This window comes from Microtus pennsylvanicus, chromosome X, assembly GCF_037038515.1.
Source record: "Microtus pennsylvanicus isolate mMicPen1 chromosome X, mMicPen1.hap1, whole genome shotgun sequence".
In the NCBI taxonomy this organism is placed as follows: Eukaryota; Metazoa; Chordata; class Mammalia; order Rodentia; family Cricetidae; genus Microtus; species Microtus pennsylvanicus.
Genome location: NC_134601.1, coordinates 34,224,056 through 34,243,439, shown reverse-complemented (window position 1 = coordinate 34,243,439; position 19,384 = coordinate 34,224,056). Strand labels below are relative to the sequence as shown.

General features: G+C 45.6%; 1 protein-coding gene across 1 annotated transcript in view; it reads left to right on the top strand.

The window, feature by feature from the left end:
• Col4a6 (collagen type IV alpha 6 chain) overlaps window positions 1-19,384 on the top strand; it is a 311,296-nt gene that overhangs the window by 289,862 nt on the left and 2,050 nt on the right. The window contains exons 29-44 of the mRNA XM_075958022.1: window positions 287-430; window positions 1,254-1,379; window positions 1,804-1,985; window positions 3,810-3,873; window positions 4,880-4,954; window positions 5,301-5,408; window positions 5,505-5,612; window positions 7,910-7,981; window positions 8,246-8,371; window positions 12,660-12,776; window positions 13,092-13,253; window positions 13,403-13,501; window positions 15,301-15,447; window positions 16,481-16,597; window positions 17,924-18,115; window positions 18,808-19,094. Coding sequence (XP_075814137.1) covers window positions 287-430; window positions 1,254-1,379; window positions 1,804-1,985; window positions 3,810-3,873; window positions 4,880-4,954; window positions 5,301-5,408; window positions 5,505-5,612; window positions 7,910-7,981; window positions 8,246-8,371; window positions 12,660-12,776; window positions 13,092-13,253; window positions 13,403-13,501; window positions 15,301-15,447; window positions 16,481-16,597; window positions 17,924-18,115; window positions 18,808-19,094 — 2,126 coding nt within the window. The remainder of the gene's footprint in view (window positions 1-286; window positions 431-1,253; window positions 1,380-1,803; window positions 1,986-3,809; window positions 3,874-4,879; window positions 4,955-5,300; window positions 5,409-5,504; window positions 5,613-7,909; window positions 7,982-8,245; window positions 8,372-12,659; window positions 12,777-13,091; window positions 13,254-13,402; window positions 13,502-15,300; window positions 15,448-16,480; window positions 16,598-17,923; window positions 18,116-18,807; window positions 19,095-19,384) is intronic.

Below are 19,384 nucleotides of genomic sequence, written 5' to 3'. Positions count from 1 at the left end.
GAGGGTTTTTGTTTGTTTGTTTTTTGGGGTTTGGGGGGGAGTTGACACGTGCTCTGAATGACGTAAAACAACCCACATTATCTGAATGGGTAATAACTAACCAGTTTGGGGAAAAAAAACACCTTACACTTTAGAGTTAGAGAAACCTGTGTTCAAATCCCTTCTCTGCACCTTCTTAGCTCTGTGACACTGGACAAGTAGTTAGAGCTTTCTGTGTCCCCCCCCCCCCCCTTTGTCTCCTTGTATGTACTGCAGACATGATAAAGAAAGGCTTGCTTTTCAACAGGTGAAAAGGGGCCCTCTGGGCCAGCAGGATTTCCTGGCTTACCTGGCCTTCCCGGTATCCCTGGGGCTGATGGATTAAAGGGATCTTCCGGTTCATTTGGAAAGGTGGGACAACCTGGACAGGCTGGTACTCCAGGTGAAAAAGGTAAGAGGGTGTGTGGGGGGGTGGGTGTATTAGACAGAAAGAGAAGCGACAGAGAGAGATTCCAAAGCAAGCACTTTGGTTTTCAAAGTGTATTTTGCTTGTCACCTTTGCCATTTGTGTGATAAATGTCAACTCTATATTGAACAAAAATTTGAACTTCTTAATTAAGTCCTTTGAAACCAAAAGCCTATTCACTTCAGAGTCAACACTACATGTTATGGACTATGTTAGTCAGCTTTTGAGTACTGAAAAAAAATACCTAGCATCAAGAGCTTGTAAGATGACAGGGGCTAACTATAGATCTTAGTTTCCGAGGGTTCCAGCTGTGGTCAGTTGACCTTGCTGCCTCTGGGCCTGCGATGGCACCGTACATCATGGAGCAGAGCTTACATCATGGCAGTTGGGAAGCAAAACTGAGGAAGTGATAAGAAAGAGAGCCCCATCATCCCCTTCAAGAACCTGTACCCGCTAATTTGACTTCCCCCACTCCACCCCATGCATCAAAGGCTCTTTCACCTCCATAAGAAGTCAATGGCTGAGAATCAAGCCATTACTACCCAGATTTTTGGGGGACACTTATTCAAACCAAAATGGAGAATTTTGAGTAGGGTCTAAAGTTACTGATGACTTTGGGGTTGGAGAAAGAGAAAGCATACACAGAAATGTCAAGTTCAATGACAGGATAGGGAAGAGGACAGAAAGGCCTAGAAACTGGGCTGGGGGTGGGTAGTGTGGTAAGAAACAATATGAAACATCAAACCCAGTGTGACTTTGTCTGTAAACTGTCTCTTTCATCCTGACCACCTGATCTTCCTTCCTTCAGGAGACAGAGGGGATCCAGGGTCAGTTGGCACAACCAGTCCAAGACCTCCAATGCTGAACCTTTGGTTCAAAGGAGAAAAAGGCTCTCGAGGTTCTGCTGGATCAATTGGATTTCCTGGGCCCAGAGGTGCTGAGGCAGGATGTTCAGGAGTAATTCTCAAGAAAGGATTTACAGCTATCCTAGGCTTCCTCCCCATGAAAAGCAAAGTTTACCCCCAAGAATGGCAATATGGGAGGCAACATGGGGTTCAAGGAGGCTACCTTCACTTTTGCTGAGTCTGTGGTACCCCAGAAAGAGACTGGTAGAAAGAGAGGCATGGATATTGAGCTGCTTGCCCAATGCTAAAGCTGGAGTGACATCAATGTCACTTCCCCACCCCACAAACTAGCTTCCCCTTCACCTGAGAACAAACTAGCTTCCCCTTCACCTGAGAACAAACTAGCTTCCCTTCACCTGAGAATACATTTGATATATGGCTTTGGGCACCTGCACCTAGACAGATATTTTGTTGCCTCTAGCTTTTTTCTAATAGGTTTTGCTTCTTTCCCAGGTGAAAAAGGAGAGTCTGGCATCCCAGGGTTACCAGGTCCACCTGGAGCTCCTGGCCAGTCCAGTATCATCAAAGGACTCAGTGGGAGGCAAGGTGCTCCCGGATCTGCGGGAAAAAGCGGATTACCTGGCCTGAAGGGGTCCCTGGGGATCGCAGGTTTCCCAGGATTGCCAGGAAAAAGTGTAAGTTTATCCAGATTCCTGTCTCTTCACCACAAAAGAACCTTCACTGCATAGGCACAGGCCCCAGGTTCCCATCTTTCTGGTTTTAGCCTACTTCCCAACTCTTACCCTCAAGATAACCTCTGGGGTTTTGTTCCCATTACTGGCCCCTTGTAGTAAAGAGGTGGGGTAGGGGCTGTAGAGATAGCTCAGTGGTTAAACATACTTGCTGTTCTATTTGGATGGCTTACAACTTCCTATGAAGCACAGCTCTAGGGAATCCAAAGCATTCTTTGGCCTCCATGGACACCTGCACACATGGTAGCATGGTAGTGGTATTCATTCTCTTTCTCTCTCTCTCTCTCTCTTCTCTCTCTCTCTCTCTCTCTCTCTCTCTCTCTCTCTCTCTCTCTCTCTCTCTGTCTCTCAAACACACACACACACACACACAAATTTAAAAATATAAATAAGACCGAGTAAACTAGAGAAGTTTTAACAGATGGCCTTGAATTTGAATGTCACTCATTTGCTCTGTGATCCTGTGTATCTTGCTTAATTAACTTCACTGAACTTTATTTTTTCATCCGTTAAAAATAGTAGACTAATAACAAACTTCTTTCAGACAGTATGAAGATTAAATGAGAGGAGACATGCAAAGGCCTTAACATTGTGTCAAACGCGTGGAATGTTCTACATAAATAAGAGTCTGATCAAATGAATTGGGCCCAGAACACCTGTACTCCCTACAAACAAATTACTGTCTTTCAAAAGTGTTAGTTTATCTGGTAAAGAGGGTACACTTGCATGACTCAAATAGTCTCCCAAGAAATTCTTCTAGGCGAAAAGTCCTGACAACTCACAGAGGGAAAGGGATAGAAAGAAAGTGGGAATGCATTTAGGGAGGAAGGGATCCCGGCATAAGCAGAGACTGCCATTAGGAACATCTAAATCTACAGCAGTGTGCTACAAGAAGCCAGGCCAGAAGGCAGGCAGAATGGTGGGGATGCCATTGAAGGTAGTGGGCCAACAAACCGAGGCCATTACTCAAGTTTCCTCTATAAAACACTAACTGGCTGCCTTTTTCCTGGGTCTATCTCCAAATACCTCAAGCTGTACTAGAACAGCTGAGAGCCACTGACATAACCACTGCCCAGATGCACTGCTTCAGAAAGCTGTCACTGTGCGCAGGTGAATATGGAAGCTACTCATCCAAATGCAGATTCGCACCTGCGCACTGAGAGCCTGCTACCTGGTGACGGGGCAACCTCTCCTTCCTCGTGGAGCCCTGCAGCAGAGGTCTAGCCCTGCTTAGGAAAGCGAGACTGCTGTTATTGTTTTTCCAGTTTTGAGGCAGGGTCTCACTAGGCTGGTGTGGAACTTGTGAAGTTCCTGCCTCTGTTTCCTGAGTGCCGAGATTATAGACATGTTCCCTCAGACCTGGAGGAAGATATGGTTATGTGGCATGACTCTAGAGTTTTGGACAAAGTGTGGTAGCTGAATACCAGCAGAGCAGACTGAGCGCCTCGCCTAGGGTTCATGTCCTGTGTTTTCTGAGACTTAATAGTTAATGCAACCATACACTGATTCACCGAGATTTTGATTCTGGTAGGCTATGAATGACATGACTAGGAATAATCTACAGATGGAATATCCCTCCCCCCGTAAACCCTAAGTATGCATGCCTGTCCCTGGCTCAGCCCCTTCCCATCTACAGGCCTGTCCCACCTAACACAGAATATGTAATCAGCATCTCTCAGGCAATGGCTGGGGGTTGGGAGAAAGGAGAAATATGGTGAGCATCTCTGAGCTCTAGGCAGAAATAATGATTCCTCTATTGCCTTGAAGGGTTCACAGGGTCGCACTGGAACTTCTGGCCCACTGGGAGCAACTGGTATCCCAGGTTTAAAAGGTAGGGGACATTTTCTCTTTTGGTGTGTTTGCCTAGACCAACATAAGGTTTTCTACCAATCCATAACTCAGGGCTGGGCAGAGTTGTGTTTAGAGGGAAAATAAATTTGGTTTTCATTTCCCATTTGGCCAAACACCTTCCACAGTTTTTGTTTGATGGAGGAGGGTCATCTGTCTATCTGTTGCTTTCATTAGTTAATTAATAAAGAAACTGTTTGGCCTGATAGGTCAGAACATAGGTGGGTGGAGTAGACAGAACAGAATGCTGGGAGAAAGAAGCAGATTCAGGCAGATGCTATAGCTCTCCTCTCCAAGAGAGACACAGGTTAAGATCCTTCCTGGTAAGCCACCACCCCGTGGTGCTACACAGATTACTAAATATGGGTTAAAGCAAGATGTGGGAATTAGCCAATAAGAGGCTGAAACTAATGGGCCAGGCAGTGTTTAAAAGAATACAATTTGTGTGTTGTTATTTTGGGTGTAAAGCTAGCCAAGCAGGAGCAGGAGCAGGGCAGGAATGCAGCCCGCTGTTCCTTCTACATTTGTTCTTCAAAGACACAACAGTGCTACCTGCCAAAATCTCTTCCCAGGGTTTTCATGGCAAAAAAATAATAAGTGTTCCTTTGGTTTTCTATTTTGACCCATCTGCTTTCAAAACAGCAGGGTAAAAGAACTTCAGGTCAGGACAACTCTTCTGCTGATGAGCACAGGCCCCAAGGCAGGAACAGTTCCCATTTTTACAAGAATCACTGTTCTATTCTGATCACAACTTGGGGCCCACTTACCATCTTCTCACACGTACTAGGCCTAATGATGTGTTGCCAATGTTCTGTATAGGAACATCTCATGCCAGTAGCTTGCCAGAATCCTAGGTCCCTTTACCTAGTGGGCAGTTTCATCAAGAAGCTCCTCTGGCCACAATGAATCTGAACTGAGGGAGGAAAGATTGAAAAGATTATTTTGGTGAAAGAAATGAACATTTGAAAAATTATTTTTTATACCTGCAGGAGATCAAGGCCAAACACTTGGCATTTCTGGAAGCCCCGGACCCAAGGGACAGCCCGGTGAATTAGGTTTTAAAGGTAAGGCTGAGATAGTTTTGCGTATACCTCACAAGTGCTTTAGAACTGAGGACTAGAAGGAATTTTGGAGACCAGCCCCCAGGTTCTTCAGCATCCATTCAGGGGATGCTTACAGTTTTCCCAGGCAAAATGATTTGTACACTGACAAGGACCTTTAGCATGGTGTATACCTAAAACAGTTTTCAACATGACAACAGCTTCTAGAATCTTTCCCAGCACTTCTTCATTGAATCAAGTTCCCACGCCATCTCAAAATGCTTTCACCTTCCTACTCAGGCTTTCTTGTGGAGGATCTCAATTCCAGCAATGGGGCCCTAATCATCCCACGATTTTCTTGACCTTATAGGTGTTAAAGGAAAAGATGGGCTAGTTGGTGACAGAGGTTACCCAGGAAACAAAGGCGATGATGGAAAAGTTGGTATTGCTGGAGATCCTGGCCTTCCTGGGTCTCCAGGTATTGTGTACTCCTTGACAACTTTCTTCTGAGAAGTTATAATGAGCTTCAAGACATATACACTATTCTGAATGTCTGTCTTGGACTCACATTTAGGACTTCAAGGGATTTCGGGTATGAGAGGAGACCCAGGCCTCCCAGGTTCCCCTGGCCATCTGGGGTCAATTGGCCACCCTGGACCCTCTGGCTTAATAGGACCTAAAGGTATGTGTGTCTGTGAGGAGGAAATGGGAGGGAGTGTCTTTTCCTCAACAACAGATGGCAACTATTTCATCTTAGATTGTAGCACCTAGGCTGACGCCATGCTTAGAGTGAGGTGTGACCCAAGAATTAAAGGAAAAGGAGGATGTGGAATGGGCTAGAGAGCTGGCTCACCGGTTAAGAGCACTGACTTTCTGCAGAGGACCTGAGTTTGATTCCCAGCACCCACCTGGTAGCTCACAACCAACTGTAACTCCAGTCTGCGGTGATCCAATGCCCTCTTCTAACCTCCATGGGAACCAGGCACCTGTGTAGTACACAGACATACATGCAGGCAAAAATCTCATATATATTAAATAAATAAATATTTAATTGGGGAAAAAGAATGAAGAAAAAGGGTAGTGAGCAGTTATGAATGGGGATAGAAGAACGTGAAAGCTACAAAGAAAAATATTAATAAGAAAGACATATTAGTTTTCCATTACTATAGTGAACTCCCTGTGGTTGGTTATTTAGAAAGAAAATAGATTAAGGCTGTAGTTTTTGAGGCAGTAATTCCAAAGAGCTATAGCACTGTCTTTAAGGAGAACCACACCATAACTATGTCACCTCATGGGGGATACCATCATGGCAGATTTTGTGTGTGTGTGTGTGTGTGTGTGTGTGTGTGTGTGTGTGTGTGTGTGAGAGAGAGAGAGAGAGAGAGAGAGAGAGAGAGAGAGAGAGAGAGAGAGAGAGAATGAATCACAATTCAATAGGAGGCCAAAGTGAAGGGTAGGGCTAGTCGTATTCTTCTGTAGCAATTCACAATTATGAGAACTCAGGGTCTATAATAACTACCTTATTCCTTTGTGGAGAGTCCCAGGGTCAAAGCCAACTTTCACTAAACCTTACTTCTTAAAGATCCCACCAGCTCTCATTATATCACAATACAGACCTTGAGGAAAACAATAAAACCATATCCAAGTGAAATGGTTAATAGGGTTAACTTGGTAAGATCTAGAAACAGCTAGGAGACAAGTTTTGGGGACACCTTTTAAGGGACAATGTAGATTAGGTTAGCCTCTGGACATGGCTGTAAGGAATGATCTAGATTTGAGTTAATGGAGGTGGTTAGATGCATCTTAACTATAGGAAGTTCCATTCCATTGGCTGAAATCCTGGACTGAATAAAACAGGCAAAAGTGAGCAGAGAACCCGCATTTATTATCATCTACTTCATGATTATGGATGCAATATAACCATTTGCCTCAAGTTCCTGCTGCCAAGTCTTATTCAGCATGATAGATGGCGTCCTCAAATTGCCAGCCAAAATAAACTTTTTCTCTTTTTAAGCTGCCCGTGTCAAGTATCTGATGACAGAAATGAGCAACGTAACTACTATATGAAGCCATAGCGAAAAGTTATTGCCTAGTATGTGTTATCTTTCTTTGCTCTAATTTTCTAGAGCCAATTTCTGGGAGAAGACAGCTCAAGGTGCCGGTATTGCTACTCCTACATTCTGTTAAAAATACCCACTGGGAGTAGCTCAGTTGGTAGAGTGCCTGCCCAGCGTATACAAAGCTCTAGGTTCAATCCCCAGCACTGCGGAAACCAGAGTGGTGCTACACACCTATAATCTCTGCACTCAAGTTGTGGATGCAAGAAGATGGGAAGTCAAAGGTCATGCTCGGTTACGTAGAGAGTTACAAGCATCCTGGGATACACGAGACTGTCACTCAAACAAACAAAAACAAGACAGGTGGAAGGACCTATTGATTTGGGCTCTTGATTTTAGATGTTTTAGTTCCCAGCTGTCATGCGGTTTGACTATAGCTAGACTTTGGTAAGGAAGAATATCATGCTACGGAGTGTGTTGCAGAATCAAGCTGCTCATCTCATGGTGATCAAGAAGCAGAAAGAGTCAATGCCAGAACAAAATAGATCCATTCCTGCCATGCCTCCAGTTAGCTACCTCCTCCAATTAGGCCCCACTTCATGAAAGTTCTTGTCCACTCAGTTAAGTTTTGAGTCACATTGAATGAATACATTTCTAAAGTTGGAATCATTGAAGTCTATTGATTTCCTAAAGGCTCTGCCTCCTTCAACACTTGGGCCTTTGGGAGACACTTTAGATCCAAACCCTAACAGCTAATTAACTGTCATATTAATCTTAAAGCTGCAGTGGTCCTTATAAGAATCATAAAAACCAAAGGTGCAAGGTGTATGCTAGAAACTGGCTATTCTTCCATAGGGTAATGAGTAATTCCTCAATAAAGATAAAGATGGCTGGAGCCATTTCTGATGTTTTCTATCCTCAGGATTCTCTGGACCTCCTGGTTTACATGGACTGAATGGACTTCCAGGTACCAAGGGTACCCATGGCACTCCAGGTAAGAAAAGACCTGAAGGTCAAGTTTAAGGACATAAAGCTCTTCCAGATGCCTGGAAGAAGTCAGCCATGACAGTAGCATATCCCATATCCTGGTTCTCCTCACCAGTCTTCAATTGGAGGTTCTTAATATGAGGGGGAAATAGGATGTTTTGTCTTTCTGTGGGAATGAGCTTTTCTTCCAGGCCACAGGGTAGTCAACTATGACAACCTAAGGGCTCTCTCCCCTCTGAGCTCTGTCCCCTCCCTCTGCATCTCTTCCTAGGAGCCAGCATCACCGGTGTTCCTGGGCCTGCTGGCCTGCCTGGTCCCAAAGGGGAAAAGGGAATACCAGGAATCATCATCGGAGATCCAGGAAAACAAGGTTCAAGGGGAAAAAAAGGTGACCAAGGTATGTGAGCCCAAGTCAGACCTTGTAGAAACTGAATGAGGTGTTGGCAGAGGACCAGGGTTTGGTATTGATCAGGGCCACGTGGTTCACCGGGATGAATTGTGCTTGGCTGTACATCTTTGAACGTCTAAGAACCCTTATATGACTACTAAGAAAAGGATGATAGGCTATTCCCATGGCTTCCCAGTAAAGAATGCTGGGAAGCACTCTTCTAAGTGCCCTCTAATCCCCAGTTCCCCGCCCCCCAGCTCTTTCCAATGAAGCTCTGGACCTCCTTTTTCACACCTGTCCAGAGCCAGCATAAATGCTGTGAAGAAACAGAATTTGTATATCTAGTGAGATCTTAACTACAATTTCCTGAGTGCTCCTTGAGGATGGAAGACACCAACTGGCAGAAGAAACCCAAGCAGAGAAGGGCCTCCTGAGGCCAGGCTCACAGTCTGTACTCTATCAGGATGGGTTTCTCTCTCTCTCTTTCTTTCTTTCTTTCTTTCTTTCTTTCTTTCTTTCTTTCTTCCTTTCTTTCTGTTTGTCTGTCTGTCTTTCTCTTCTTCTTTTTCTTCTTCTTCTTCTTCTTCTTCTTCTTCTTCTTCTTCTTCTTCTTCTTCTTCTTCTTCTTCTTCTTCTTCTTCTTCTTCTTCTTCTTCTTCTTCTTCCTCTCTCTCTCTCTCTTGGTTTTTCAAGACAGGGTTTCCCTGTGTAGCCCTGGCTGTGCTGGAACTCCCTCTGTAGACCAGGCTGGCCTCGAATTCACAGAGACCCGCCTACCTCTGCCTCCCAAGGGCTAGGACTAAAAGCATGCATGCACCACCACTTCCCAGCCTTCAGTTACAGTTTCATAAACCAAATTCCACCCTGATCTCAGCTCCCCACACTGCTTTCTGTGTGTCCCTCTCAGAAAGTAACAGCAAATTTCCATTCTTCAGTTTTCTCAGCCATGTTCTGGAAACCCATACTGACTCCTGCTTAAGGGAAGCAGGAAATGAATGCAGTATAGCCTCATGACTTAGAGGATGCCCGTTAGGTTCAAATCTCAGTTCTCCCTTTCACTAAGTGGTATGATCCTGAGCAATGACGTTACATGCCTTTCTGTGAAATGGATATAACAACAGAACTGTCTCACAGGGGTTTTTTCTGAGGATTCTAGCAACAGTAGGGCAATGTGTGTCCAAGAACCTATGTCAGTGTCCTGCAGATGCCTCGAAAACCCCTGGGCACTATGCTATTACATGCTACTTGGGAAGTGATATCTGCAGTATATTTGGTGCCTTAGATCTCACCACACTTTCCACTAGATTCACATATTAACGCATTTCCTGCTGCACTTGGAATTGGGGCAGCTGTTGTTTCTGTGTTTAATCTTTCCATTGGTCAGGACAAATTTGTCCTTCTGGGGAAGTCAGGAGTTTCTCCAGGGGAAGGGCTCAAAGCAGGGTTTGAGCCTGTAGAGCTATTGTGGCTTTTCCCCCCAGGACATAGAGAAGATGGGACTGGAGGGAAGCATATGGCATTTCTTCTTCTATTTGTAAATCTTGACTGTGAATTTCTGGTTATCAAATTATTCATTTACTTTAGCTGACATGAAATCCTAATTACAATTGCAGAAAACATCACACATCAAGATGGATATATTCTAGGAACATAATTATGAGTAGCGGCACGCCACAAAGGAATACGTTTGGTGTGCTTCTGTCATTAGATGTTCAAAAATAAGCGAAACAACCAACATACTGTTTAGGGATACAAATATTCATGAACAAATTATGATGAAAAGGAAGGATGTGAACACAGAATTCGGGAATGGCTGTCTCTGAGAGGAGGGGGTGAAATCTGTGGGGGCTACACAGATAATTAGCGAGATGATTCTATCTTCGCTTTCCTTTAGTGTGCCAATGGAGGGCAGATGTGTTCATCATACCTGGATTATTCTTTATTGAACCAATTTGTTTAAAAAGAATAACTCATATATTGTACCCACAGACAAAACTGTCTGTCATTTGCTCATGGAAGTAAAACAGACTCAGCCCAAGAACACTCTGTTCCCTGGGCTCACAGTACCTTTAGCTAAATGATTCGCAATTACGCCGTTGTTTTCATACTTGCAACTGAATTCTTCGAGCCTACACTTATGTATTTAGAGTTTCTCAGGCTTTGGCTTTGTAATCAGTTAGCAAAACAGTCATCTTACACTTGCAGCTCCTCATTTAGAACATTATAGTTTTCATAAAAAAATACATACGAGGGCTTACAAAGATGGCTCAGTGGGTAAAGGCACCTAAGTTACAAGCCTGACAAGCGCGTTTCAGCCCTGGAACCAAAGTTAAGGCTGATAGAGAGACCCAACTCCACAGAGCTGTCCTCTGAGCCACTCATGCCCTGTTGCACACCACCCTGAGCACACACAATAATGGTAACTTGTTACCAATATGAGATCTGGGCACTACTTTAGAACAGTAGTATATTTATTTAGCATTTGATAACATCTTAGTATAACTGTAAAGTCAAAAAGCAGGTAAAGAGTAGGCAAGTCTTCACAAAACTGACATGGGGGACTCAGAATCTGTGGGCTGCTTGCGCTTATTTCATTTACATGTGGTTTTATGGTATTTTCCTTGTCGTCTCTGCATAATTTCGGCTGATATAAAATGCACATCTAAAGCTCTCTTTCCCGGAAAAAAAGCATGCACTATATCTTTCTTTTCAGATCCTTAATTAAAACGAGAAGTACTTCAGAGAGTCATCGTGACACAGTTGACAATGTACCAGTAGCAACATGTAATTTTTTTGTGCTTACTCGTGTGTTTTCCCCTTGTCCAGGACCTAAAATTAACCAAAGCCTGTTCCCTAAATGAACCTTCTCATCTCCAGTTTTCTTTGTGATTCAGTACATTAATGAGCTATTTTTAAAGACCTGCTTCCGCTAGACTACCATCTCTCTTTACAAGTTTTTACATGGACTTACCAGTTTCTTTTAAAGGTAGATATATGATAGGAAAATGAGTGCTAATATTTTTGGATTTTTCTTCTCTCACACACGCAAAGAGAATCTCAACCAACAGATTTCATCGAGCAGACACACTGAACTTTCTTAGTTGACTCTCCATTAGCCTGTGCCAATTAACACATCTGTTCCATGCGTGCTGGGCGGCAGGAACTTCCCCACATGTGTCGGTAGTTTGGATCTTTCCCCAACAACACTGCCATATGTGTATTTCACATGTATTAAATAAATATGTTGTCATCTGATGAAAGTTTTTGTTTTTTAACTTATGGTAGAAATCATTCCACAAGTCAAAAACATGTAAAGTAGTATGGGAGTCTGAGCAGAGGATTTTGGGTTTTTTGTTTTTTGTTGATTTTTGGTTTTGTTTTGTTTTGTTTTGTTTTTTTTTCGAGACACGGTTTCTCTGTAGCTTTGGAACCTGTCTTGGAACTAGCTCTTGTAGACCAGGCTGGCCTCGAACTCCCAGAGATCCACCTACCTCTGCCTCCCCCCCCCCCACCCCGAGTGCTGGGATTAAAGGCGTGGGCCACCACCGCCCGGCTAAGCAGAGTATTTTGTAAATGCTCTATTACATAACTATTCACTTTGACCAGATACCTGTAACAGAGACGTGTATTCAACAGGCTCCTAAGCGGTCATTCCACTACTATGACACCTATAAAAGATGGTTTTTTTGTTTTTGTTTTTTGGGCTTTTTGTTTTGTTTTGGTTTGGTTTGGTTTTTTGTTTGTTTGTTTTTGGGGATTTTTTTTTTTTGGTTCGTTTGCCTAGAAGTGCCAGGAGATAGCCCAGAAACCAAGGATACTCAGACAAGGGGATCCATCCATAGTACTCTTGCTGCCTCCGTTCCGGATGGTCTGGGTTGGGTCATACAGTAGCCATAACTCTTTGGCAGCATCAGACAGCTGTTGGGAAAATTTGTTCGATGGACTGGTGTGTTTAATAACAACACTTGGGAAACGTAAAATCCAGCTGCTTGGCCATGCCTTCTTTTGTTTATGATTTGGAGAAAAAGCAGCCTAAAATACTTCCATCACCAGTGAAATCGGGGAGCTAGAAATTTCCACAGCTCTGTTCAGATAAAATGAAGCTCCAGCTGGAAAGGAAGAGCCGTTCTTATTTACGGCTGTCTGCTCGCTGGAAACGTCGGCTGAAGAGAGAAGAGCCCTCTGCTGGTGTCCGCTGGTCTTGCAGCTACCTTAATAGCTTCCATTTTCTGAGTTCCCCCTACCCTCTCCTGAACATGGGAAGCCCACCAAGCCCCATTTTATTTATTCTTTGTAGGTTTCCCAGGTCTCCAAGGTCCTGCTGGTCCCCCTGGAGCCCCAGGCATCTCCTTGCCCTCAGTCATAGCAGGACAGCCTGGTGACCCCGGGCGGCCAGGCCTAGATGGAGAACGAGGTAAAAACAAGTAGCCCTAAATAGAACTGGCCCCCCGACTTGGATGTTTGCATATATGCTTTATATAATGCAGCCCTTTTCCTGATGCTGAGCATGTGTGGATCTGCTGGGCCACACTTATTCCCTTCCTCCAAGATCTGAGGGAACTGGCTGCATTTTGCTGAAGTGTTTCAGAAAGCCAGGGCATGGGGACTCCATACACAGCAAAAAAACAAAAACCCTCAACTATGAATGGGCTTTGGCCACCTAAGCACCTAGGCTTTCAACAGCTTCCCATCTTCCTGCACTTCATTTCTTTTCCAATCTTATCCCTAGGCCGCCCAGGCCTTCCAGGACCTCCAGGTCCCCCTGGCCCATCCTCAGACCAAGGTGACACTGGAGAGGCTGGCTTCCCTGGAATTCCAGGCCTTCAAGGGCTCAAGGGAAAACAAGGACTTCCAGGTTTCTCTGGCCTCTCTGGAGACCTAGGGCTGAAAGGTAGGTCTGTCCCACCCACTGTAAGACCCATCAATTACCACTGCATAGTACGGTGGTCCCCAAGTACAACCCGTGGAAGGGTTTTTTGCTGTCTGGTCTCCCTCGTCACCATGTCAACACCTGACCTGTTTTCCTTTGGCCCTTGCCAGGCATGAAAGGAGAGCCTGGCCTCATGGGGACTCCTGGCAAGGTTGGGCCACCAGGAGACCCAGGATTTCCTGGGATGAAGGGGAAGGCAGGGCCAAGAGGTGAGTCTAAGCCAAGCCCGAGCTGTGGAGGGAAGGGGTGAGGCATGAGGCTGAGGTTCTTTTAGAAGCCAAGCTGTCCAGCCACACCACAAAAGCAAATGGGGATCGTGTTCCCCAACCCAGGAGGGAGTTTCTCTACTTTGGAGATGCCTCTGTCCCCAACTGCTCCTAGGACTGAAGAACCTTATTGCTTAGCTGCCATGGGTTCTGCCACTGACATCCCCCCCCAAGGAGTACTTCTGCGTGGCTTCTAGACTCCTACCCCCATTTTCACAGTTCAGAAAAGCGGCCTTCTCTCTGTCCTCAATCCTACCTAGGCATTCAGCCCATCAGAAGTCCCTGAGGGCTAGATCCCCTAACAATGCCTTATACCTGCTCCCTTTACACCAGCGCTGCAGCTACCTGGAGGTCCAAGCCATCAGCATTTCTCATGTAGCACGCCTCCTCCCAGCAACAATCATTTTCTCACATACCGTTGCCAATAAAAAACAAATCGTTCTATTCATGGCATTAAAATGAACTAACTATAATCCATAAAATCATGTGTGGCAACTCCCTTCATGCCAGACTGTCCCCTTTATTGTTCATTGGCCTCTCCACTATTCTCCCAGTGACCTTCTTGTTGCCCCCTTCTCTCCTTCCTACTAGTTCCCTTCTCCCTCATTAGTCCCCTCCTCTGTTCATGTCATGTGTATGTATCTATGTCTCTCTGTATCTCACATAGCATGGTGCTCTCCAGTTGTATCCGTTTGTTTGTATATGGCACACTTCTCCTTTCGTTATGACCGAAGAACATTCCTTCGTGTGTATGTACCGTATTTCCTTCGTCCATCCATCTGATAGTGGATGCTTAGACTGGTCCCAAACCTTGGCTATTTTGAACACTACAGGGAGAAACCTGGATATGCAGGTATCTCAGTGGTGTGCTGCCTTGGGAGTCCTGTGGGTATATTACTGGGAACGGTGCAGCTGGATCATAGGGCACTTCCAGTTCTAGTTCTTTGAGGAGCTCCAATATTGATCTCCATGGTGCCCGCACTAGTTTACATTCGCATCAATATTGTACATGTTTCCTGATGCTCTCTTGCCCTTCGCTTCTTAAATGCCTAGCTCCTTCTGATACTTCTGATGTTTCAAGTTTCAGCTTAACAGTCTCTGGTTATGAGCATCCGTTGGCGACTCTAAAGAAGACCCCTCTACCTATACCACCCCATGTTCCCTCCCATTGTATCTGCGCCATTTACTTCCTTCACAGTCCTTAAAATTTGCATGATGAAAAATTGTACATTGTTCGTCTTCATCACCGAGCCATAATCTGTCCCTCACTGCTCTAATCTCATACCTTCCAGGACCTTGGCAGATAGTCAACACCTAAGAAATACCTGCTTAATGAAGCAGTGAACAAGTTATTCTACTTGTAAAGTAACTGACGTGGGTGGGGCTCTTAGGCTGGGATGCCAACTGCACCTTCGGGTTGGATACATCTCTACAGCATCTTTGGTGCTGCATTATGACCAATGTATAAGTTCTATTCCTATTGCTCTATTCCTGAGCCAAGTCTCAGTCTACTATATTTCTAGCAGACATTTCCTAAGTGCCTTCCACCTAGTAGATTCCATACTGAGCTATGGGGAGTCAACCTGGGTATGACTTGGTCCCTACCTTGCCCACAGGGACCCACCAAGCCACTAAGAAGGGTCATCAAGGGTTATGTGGTCTGTCCTGGAGGCAGAGGGAGGGACATCCGTGCCCCTCCTCTGCTCCCAGCCTGACACCACTATTTCCCCACCTGCCTTCAGGCTTTCCAGGCCCCCAGGGTGTGCCAGGACACACACCAATTTCCGAAGCTATTCAGGCTCCTCCAGGACTTTTGGGTCTTCCAGGCATTGACGGTATCCCTGGCCTCACAGGAGACCCTGGGCCTCAAGGCTCTGTGGGTCCACAAGGTAAGAATGACAGGGGGACTCCTGGGGAGCTGAAAAGCCTTGGTTAGGAAGCTGAAGATACTGTGGCTTGACCTAGTTCCGTTTTCTTTTTAAGATTTATTTATTTAATGTGTACAGTGTTCTTCCTGCATATGTACCTGCATGCCAGAAGAGGGCATCAGATGTCATTACAGATGGTTGTGAGCCACCATGTGGTTGCTGGGAATTGAACTCAGGACCTCTGGAAGAACAGCCAGTGCTCTTAACCTCAGAGCCATCTCTCTAGGCCCTGACCCAGTTATGAGAAGGCACCTTCATCAAGCTTTCTCTTGCTACTTCACAAGACTCTCACACTCCATGCCAGGGAAGGGAAAATCCAGAAAGCCAATGGGGCGTGTTTATACTGGTCTTTGAAAAGTTCCTGCACCCTGATAAGCTTCTCTGCTGATGCAGCAATCCAAATCAGACCAAATCAAATGGAATGAGAAAAAACCCAGGATTAGTGGATAAAATGCTCCTGGATGATTTTCCAGCCTCTCAGAGAGGAGCCAGGGAAGAGAGATTGAAAATCTACAGTCTGTTTTTTGAGGGACACTTTAAATACCTCGTGGAAGTGGTCTTGAGCATCTCTGGGGGAGGGGTCATCATTTGGTGAGCTTTCTGAGATGTGGCAGGGTTTGGGGAGAAAGAGGGAGGGTGTTTGGGGTGGAACTTCCATCAGAACATTCCAGACTCTTTGGGTATATGGATGCCAGGGACTGAGGCGAAGTTTCCAGTAGAACAGTCTTCAGAGAACATGGGAGTCTCTCCCTTGGATAGCTTGCCATCTCTAATGTTCTGTTTGGAGATAGAGATGTGTTGAGTGACAAAGGAGAGCACACAATAGTGGAGAAAGCACAGGGCTGGGGACAGGAGACATGGCTTCTAAGTCCTAGCTTTGCTCCAACGGGGGTAAGTTATCTCTCTCTCTTGGACTTCACATGAGTCTTAGGAGAAAGACTCTAGACTTCCACATTGAGCCTCCCCCTGTCTTGTGCATTTTTCTCTCCTACAGGTTCTAAAGGTCTACCTGGCATTCCTGGCAAGGATGGACCCAGTGGGCTTCCAGGCTCACCTGGAATCCTAGGTGATCCTGGTCTCCCTGGACTACAAGGACCTCCGGGATTTGAAGGTCAGGCGAACAAAACTTAGAGACCTAGTCAATCCTGTGGCAAATTTGCCATTGTGAGGGGGCTCGCAGGCTGAGTTCTTGTCTACCTTGATGTTCTATTGCTGTGCAGAGATGCCATGACCAAGGCAACGGTTACAAAAGAAAGCATTTAACTGGGGGCTTGCTTACTGTTTCAGAGGGTTAGTTCATTATAGTCATGGACTGAGCATGGTAGCGGGAGGGTAAGAACTGGAGCAGAAGCTGAGAGCTATACCCTGATCTGAGAGAGAGAGAGAGAGAGAGAGAGAGAGAGAGAGAGAGAGAGAGAGAGAGAGAGAGAAGAGAGAGAGAGAGATGGAGGGAGGGAGAGAAACCCTCAGCTGGGTTTAAGCTTTTGAAACTCACCCTCAGAGACAGACTTTCTGCATCCAGGCCACACCTCCTTATCTTCCTCAAATAGTACCACTCCCTGGTGACTAGGCAGTCAACTGTATAAGCCTATGGGGGCCATTTTTTATCCGGAGCACCGCATTGCCCTTCTACCCTGCACAGTGCACAGCCTCCAGTCTATGAAAGGAAGTCCTGCAGCACTCAGGAAGGCAACAAACTCTTGCAAATCTTCATCAAATCCTTGCCTGGGTTCTCCAGCTTTGTTATGGACCAGTGTCTTGCTGCATAGCCCTGTTTGCCCTCAAACTCATTATGTAACTCAGGCTAGCTTCAAACTCCTGATCTTCCTGGCTTTGCTTTTCATGTCTTTTTGTCTTCCTCTGACATGGATGGAGAGGTAGATCAAGTTGGAGATAAGTTCTGTCTGCCCATTGTTTTACTACTTATCTTTTCTACCAAGGACAAACGATTTGTTGTCCTTGGTAGAGAATACTTCCAAGGCTCAGTAGCAAAACATTGCAGTTCATGGCCAAGAGAGGGGAATGAAGCTTTATCCTTCTAAAGCTAATGTTATTTATAATGCTTCTGATTCGGCAGCTAGTTATGTCCTGGGAGAGACTTCAAGGCTGTTCAGGAGAAGGTTTCCATTAGACTCACTCTTAGAATCCAAGGCCAAGTGGCCAGAAAGGGACAATGGTGTACTCTTTAAAAACGGGAACTGTGTATCTGGACACACGTGAGTTGGTGTCCTAGCTTGCTGATCTTGTACCTATGGCAGCTCAGGGCTCAGTTTCCCCATCTGAAGAGTGGGCTGATAATAGTGCCAGCTCCTGGGAACACCAGGATCATGTGGTTCGGTACATATATATGATGTGCCTTATACAATGTTTAGGACCAAGAGTGGCTAGGGTCACTGTCATCTGTGCCATACTTACTTGTATGTTCTTTTCTTCTCAGGCGCTCCAGGGCAGCAGGGTCCCTTCGGGAGACCTGGAATGCCGGGGCACAGTGTGCAAGTGGGCTACACACTGGTCAAACACAGTCAGTCAGAACAGGTGCCGCTATGCCCCATAGGGATGAGCCGGCTGTGGGTGGGTTACAGCTTACTGTTCGTGGAGGGGCAGGAGAAAGCCCATAACCAGGACCTGGGTAAGTACTGGCTCTGACATACAGTCCTTGTTACCTGTCCCTGCAAGAACTGACCTCTTATGTTTCCCAGCCCTTTAGACCTGTGGTTGTGAAGTCAGCCACAAGCACCAGCTCTGGGGTCAAAAGGAATTTGACTCAAAGTCCTACCACTTCAAAGCTACATACCCTAGCTAAATTATCCAACCTCTCCAAGCTTTTATCCTCCCTTAATGGGGCTGAACTATTTCTAGTACGTGTCACATAGAGTGGTGTAAGGAATTCATGAATCAAATAATGTAAAATGTATTTAAGCCTCCATTAAGTATCAGTGATTAGTTATAACAATAGTAGTGTGCCCCGCAGAGCAGCAGTGATTAGGTGATTACTCCGGGATTAATTGCATTAGCAGCAGGTGGGCTAACTCTTAAATGTGAATTCCATCTATTAAATATTGGTTTGACAAAGCAAATTAATTAGGGAGTGATTATTCACTTTATCAAGAGATTCTCGTCATTATTCAACTCCCCTGGTATATTTATGAAATGATTTGATCCTCAGGCTCCAGTACAGACCGGAGTCACCCGACTGTAGGAGAGAGCTGTCATGCTCTGGGAAAGCATTTAGGTGGAAAGTCACATCGTCAGCTACTCAGGCCTTGTGCCCCTGCCCTTTGGCCACCACTTAGCCGATCCTTGCCCATCTTCTCTTCCCAGGGTTTGCTGGCTCCTGCCTGCCCCGATTCAGCACCATGCCATTCATCTATTGCAACATCAATGAAGTGTGTCACTATGCCAGACGCAATGATAAGTCCTACTGGCTCTCCACGACTGCCCCCATTCCCATGATGCCTGTGGGTCAGAGCCAGATTCCCCAGTACATCAGCCGCTGCTCTGTTTGTGAGGCACCCTCGCAAGCCATTGCTGTGCACAGCCAAGACATCACCATCCCACAGTGCCCTTTGGGCTGGCGCAGCCTCTGGATCGGTTACTCCTTCCTCATGGTAAGGCCTTGAACCATTCTTTCCCCGAGTGAAGACAGAGGTAGATGGTGGGAGAGAAGCGCTCAGGGCAGGCTTTCATGGATCTCAGGCTCCAGGGACACTTAGAATTCAACATAAAGAGAGATGAAGATGGGAATTCCAACCCCTTGTGGTTGTGGGGGAAGGAGAGCAATTTGAACCTGGTGTTCTGAACTGAGAACATGGATGAGTTGCAAGCCAAGGCCTTACTCTGTGTGTTCTTCCATTTTGTCACTATCAAAGGAAGAATATAACACATATAATCTGCACTT